This window comes from Vombatus ursinus, unplaced genomic scaffold (assembly GCF_900497805.2).
Source record: "Vombatus ursinus unplaced genomic scaffold, bare-nosed wombat genome assembly UNPS02014861.1, whole genome shotgun sequence".
Classification (NCBI taxonomy): Eukaryota; Metazoa; Chordata; class Mammalia; order Diprotodontia; family Vombatidae; genus Vombatus; species Vombatus ursinus.
Window position 1 is genome coordinate 13,823,353 of NW_020954639.1, and position 6,000 is coordinate 13,829,352.

General features: G+C 39.7%; 1 protein-coding gene across 2 annotated transcripts in view; it reads left to right on the forward strand.

Annotated features, from left to right (window-relative positions):
- Positions 1–4,710, forward strand: part of ARMC4 (armadillo repeat containing 4) — a 209,328-nt gene extending 204,618 nt beyond the window's left edge. For both annotated transcript variants that reach the window (XM_027841620.1, XM_027841622.1), the window contains one exon: positions 4,330–4,710. In XM_027841620.1, the coding sequence (XP_027697421.1) occupies positions 4,330–4,443 (114 nt within the window). In that variant the 3' untranslated portion in view covers positions 4,444–4,710. The remainder of the gene's footprint in view (positions 1–4,329) is intronic.
- Positions 4,711–6,000: the final 1,290 nt, after the last annotated feature.

The following is a 6,000-nucleotide window of genomic DNA, read 5'->3' on the forward strand; positions in this document are numbered from 1 at the left end:
TATTACTAATTAATGCATATAATGGCAGCTGCAGTTTCTGTTCTCTCCCTCTGTTAGCAAATCAGTTTTAGTGTAAAAAAAAATCTACAAATGGATAGGATACAAATGGATTTCATTAGCTCTCGTTTAGTAAGTGCTAATGGTGGGTTTAGATGGGCATAAATACGTTTTAGTTCAACAAATGTTTATTAAGTATCCATATCCATAACTAGAGCAAAGTCTCTGGGGCTATGTCCCAGGGTTCTGGTATCTGATAGGGGCATACTTCTTCTCCTTGAAGGGAGGTATGTTTCTTGCCCATGGCAGTCTAGAGACTGCTGTACATGTGCCTTAGCTCACCTCGTGATCTTCCAATAGCCTACACTATGGGTTGCTCTTTCACCCAGTCTCGCCCCCAGGATTCATTCACCATGGTGCCCCTCTTCAAGGATACCACCTTTCCCATCCCACCTCTCACATGGGTACAGACAGGTTCCTGCTGGAGCAGCTATACCTGTAGCAGGACGGTCCTCTTTGCCACCACTGCCCTCTTCCCATAGGAATTCCTGAGTATGCTGCCAACCTCAACCAAAAAAGGGAAGATGAACAATGCAAAATAAATCCAGAAAGTTGTGTTGGGTCATGGTACAGTAGGAAGAGTCAAAGGATTGGGCTTCAAATCCTAGCTCTGCCACTTTGATCCTCTCAACAACCCTGTGAGGTAGGTGGTCTACCCTAAGGAATGTCACTCCAGAAGTGATGCTGTGGGGAGTGAGTTGGAAAGAGAGGAGGTTATTAATAAGGTTGAGGGGACAGATCCAAGATGGTAGAGTGGCAAAGAGCCCTGCAGTGAGTTCCTCTCCACAATCTCCTCCAAACAGAACTAAAAAAAAAATATACCAGATTGAATCCTGAAATCAAGAAAAATTACAGCAAGTCATTTGTCCAGCCCTGTTCAGCATAGTGAAACAAAGAGGTCTGTGGACAGTGGGGATGAGGTCAACCAGAAACATGCTCCGCACAGAATACTCCAGTGCCTAGGAAGAGGTTGTGGGCCAGGGCAAGAGGAGGTCCTAGATGCATACAGAACATCACTAGACCTAAATTGAGTCACTGAGATGGGGACAGGTGTGAATTGGCAGCTTTGTTGCCTACTACTTAGTTTTGAATCACTGATCCACAGTGGATTGAGAAGGAGACCTGATCGAAGGAGTGGTGTTTCCAATAGGGAGGCCATATATGGAGAGAGGAGAAAGTTCAGAAGCCAGCAGTGGTATTCACAGTGATGTGGCTCATTTTTCATGTACAGAGCACATTCCCACTCCTAGGATCTAACCCAGCCTGCACAGGAATAACCAGGACAGAAATCCCGGAGCAAAGAGGAGCCCACAATTCTGCCGCTTTGAACCAACAGAGCTTCCCAGCTGGAAGATAGGGGCTGAGTCCATCAGCAGTCTGCTCTTACACAGACCCAAAACCAGACCAGGAACTTGCAGAGCTCAGCCAGGGAGGCAGAAATCAGGCTTTGCTCAGTATCAGGCCATTTTGAAAGACCTGAGAGCTTGTAGGTCCCCAGCCTGTCCCGGAATCCCTGGAATCACACAATGCTCAGTACCCTGAAAAAGTAGCAATAGGACCTCTGTGACATTCTCATAGGTCCAAAGTCAGAAGCAGACTGGAAGAATGGGCAAACAACAGAGCCACACCACAATAAGTTATTATGGTGACAGGGAGAGTCAAGATACAAATGCAGAAGAAAATGACTCCGTAATATCTACAAGCAGTGCCTCAGAGAAAAACACAGCATGGGCATAAACTCAACTAGAAATCCTGAAGAGAGGAAGCAGGAGTTTTAAAAGATTTTTTAATTTTTTAAATGCTTTTAGTAAATGAAATGAGAGTGTGAGGGGAAAAAATTGGAATAGAAATAAGAGCTTTGAAAGGGAAATAATAGCTTTGGACAAGAGATATAAAACCTTGCCCAAGCAACAAACTCCCTGAAAATTAGAATGAACCAAATAGAAGGCAGTGAGTCCAGGAAGAAACAAAAAATATGAAAACAAAGTCAAAAGGCTTTAAAAAAAAAAAAAGAAAAAGAAGGGGCAGCTAGGTGGTGCAGTAGATAGAGCACTGGCCCTGGAATCAGGAGGACCTGAGTTCAAATCGGGCCTCAGACCCAACACTTGACACTTACTAGTTGTATGACCCTGGGCAAGTCACTTAACCCCAATTGCCTAAAAATAAAAAAAATTAAAAAGAAGATAATGTAAGGTATTTCATAGCAAAAACAACTAACCTGGAAAACATATAAGGGAGAAAAACAAATTTCAGACCATTAGTCTATCCAAACACTATGACCAAAAACACAGCCTAGACATCAAATTTCAAGAAATCTTGAAAGAAAACTGCTCGGATCTCTTATAACTAAAGGGCAAAATGGAAATAGAAGAAATCTACCAGTCACCTCCTAAAGAAACCCTAAAATGAAAACTTCCAGGAACATCATAGCCAAAATCCAGGGCTTCCAGGTCAAAGAAAAAAAAATTACTGCAAGCATCCGGAAAGAAAGAATTCAAGTACCAGTGAGCCATAGTCAGGGTCACATATGATTTAGCAGCCACCACTATAAAGAAGCAGAAAATTTGGAATGTGATTTTCCAGAAGTCAAAGGATATGGGCTTATAGTCAAGAACAACTTATCCAGCAAAACTGAGCATAATACTACAGGGGGAGGGGAGGGAATGGATCTTAGATGAAATAGAACACTTCCAAGCATTCCCAATGAAAAACCAGAACTTTGGAGAAATTTTGAAGTTCAAGCACAGAAGTGAAGAGAAACTTCAAAAGGTAACCATAAGTGGAACAATGTGATCAAGGAATAAACAAAGATAAACTGCTTACATTCTCATATGGAGAGATGATACACATGTCCCCTTTGAACTCTATTATCATCAGGGTTTACAAAGAGAGTCCAGTTGGACAAGGCCTGGGAGTGATTCTGTTATGTCTTGATGATTTAAGAAAAGAATGGAAAAAGAGCAGAAGAAGAATACACTAGGGGCAGAGTTGGGGGAAGGGAAAAAAGGATTTAGGGGAAGTTATTTTACATAATCAGGATGCACAAGTAGACATCTATATTTAAAAAGCAATAGGGTATGGAGGGAAGTGGCTGACACTTGAACCTCATTCTCATCTGAACTGGTCAAAAGAAGGAAGAACACATGCACAGAGTTGGATACAAAATCATATTTCCCTTAACAGGAAAATAGGAGGGGAAGGGGGAAAAGGAAGTGAGGGAATTAGAAGGAGGGTAGATTAAGGGAGGGCAGCTAGGTGGCTCAGTGGACAGAATATCAGTCCTGGAGTGAGGAAGACCCATCTTCCTGAGTTAAAATCTGGCCTCAGATTTGGCCTAGCTGTGTTCCCCTGGGCAAAGTCACTTAACCCCATTTGCCTCAATTTCCTCATCTGTAAAATGAGCTGAAGAAGGAAATGGCAAACCACTCCAGTATCTTTGGCAAGAAAACCCCAAATAGGGTCATAAGAGTCTGACAACTGAAACTACTGAACAACAAAGATTAAGGGAAGGATTAGTTCTAAACAAAAATCTAAGGATGTAAAAAAATATATTTATGACTGTGAAGTAACAAAGTATGGGAATCCAAGGGCGTATCCATAAATTGGGGAATGGATGAACAAGTTATGGTATAGAAATGTGATGGAATACTATTGTGCTGAACTCATCAATGTCATGACCACCCATGATTCCAGAGGACTAATAATGAAACATGCTGCCACCTCTCAATAGAGAGGTGAAGGACTCAGAATGCAGAAGGAGACAAACTTTTTTTGGATCAGGCCAATGTGGAAATTTCTTTTCATTGACTATATATGTTTGTAATGAGGGAGAAAGCACATAGTAGCCACTGAATAAATGGAAAAAAGAAGAGTTAATAAGGTTCTGAAATAAAGAGGTGGTAATTAGAAGTGGGGATAGAAATGAGAAAGTTATTGGAGAAGTAAAATCATTAGGACTTCAGTTTACCCTATCTACCTACTAGGTGAGTTAGGAAATGTCCAAAGGCAAGAGAAAAACCCAGGAACGTGGTATAACCCTTAATGATAGAAAGTTGTTGATGCCCCCAAGGCCTTCAAGTCATCACTACCAGGTCGACTTTCTCTTACTGTATTGCCTAAAACCATCCCCTAATCCTTGTCCGTGATCTTCCTAGACACTGATGATTTGAAATTGTTTCAATCACATGATTTCATTATTACATTTAATTTCTAGATTAATCTTTGGTTCTTTTTTCTTTCTCTCCACTCCCCCCCCCTTTCTTTTTGCCCTAGCTTTTACTGGATATGGTTGGCTCTCCTGATGAAGTGCTCCAAGAAGCTGCAGCTGGTTGTATCTCAAACATCCGCAGGCTGGCTCTAGCTACAGAGAAGGCAAAATATAGTTGAAGTCTGAACAGATTTTACTAGGTACTAAATTTTATGTGACACTGAACATGTGATTTCATGGCCAGGCAGCATAAGTAGGGAGGCATTTATTAGCAATTCTTTTTAAAAAAAGAGAGAGAGAGAGAGAAAGGAAAGGCAAATGCCTAAATGAAAACACACGAATTAAATATTCAAAGGGTGCTTTTTAATCTAAAAATTGCATGCATCTTTTTAGTCAATTTAGTATTTTGCAATATACCATTAACAAAATATACCCCTATTAAAAATCTATGATGATATTCCCAGAAAGTAACCCCAATTTAAAAAAAATTCATTTCAGTGATGCTTTTATATTTCTGCGATTTAAATAAAGATGTGGCCTGCATTTCATGCTGTCCTACAATGATTCACGAATGTCTTCAGAATTCCCTTTCTGCCAAACCTGGCTAATCAGTCTGTCATTATGGTCTTGTCTGTTTCATCACTCGAAATCCACAGGAAAGCGTTTGAATGCAGATGCACTGATTTCACATCTGGTATTCTATGAGTTTAGAGTAAGCAGCTGGAACCATAGAGATCATTTCAAGGTCATCCCAAATTTCTCCTAAATACTACCAAGCTTCTAACAAGATGCCATATTATCGTAACTGTATCAGGTAATGCAAAACATGAACAAATAAGCAATGAATAATTATTTTTGTTTGAATTTTAGCAACATAAACAATTAAGAGTGCTGTGTTCCTTACAAGGATCCACCAATCCTTTTATTAAGATAATTAATTACGCTCATGTAATGATAGTGTATGACTCCACATAAAATTGGTTTGAATTTCTGAACCTGTTTTCAGCACACAGAGTACTTTTTAAAAAGTGGCCACAAAAGATTAATAGCATTTTACCAGATTATGGAAACATTAGAACCCACTTAAAGAATCCCATATGTAAACTCACTGCACTAAATGTTTGGGAACTAACTGTACCCAGCAACTAATACCTAAAAAATTGCTTTGTACATATCAATTCAGGAAACAGACTTACAACACTGACAAGTCTCATTTATTGCTTTGAAGAGCAGGCTAGCAGTTTTTATTGAATAATAGCAAGGACTGTGTATATTTGTCATAAGTTGGAGCAGATAACGAGCTTAATAGAATTAAAATGTAAACAATTTGTACAAATCAGGGGGAAGATGAGGACAGCTTCAACAAGATGAGTTAGTAATACCAATGAAATATATGATGAAAAGATAGGAGGAGGCCTTTAAGAATTTGTGAGTGTTTGTAAAATAAAGCTGCTTAATCTTCACAACTTTGCAGATTGGTGATAAATGGAGGGGAGTGCTGACCACAGAATCTGCTCTCCAAAACTCAGTATCATCATTAGCAAAGATTTACAAATGGTCCAGCTTAGAATTAAAGGTATGGGAAAGGCTCTTAAGGGGTTACCAGCTTTATCCTTCTGCCTTCATGTGGAGTCAGATTGGGAATTATTTATTAAAATAATGCCATGCACTCTGCACACTTCAATCATTCTAAAAGCTGAGAGTTTTAACGATATAAAATTGACTAGAACTCGGCA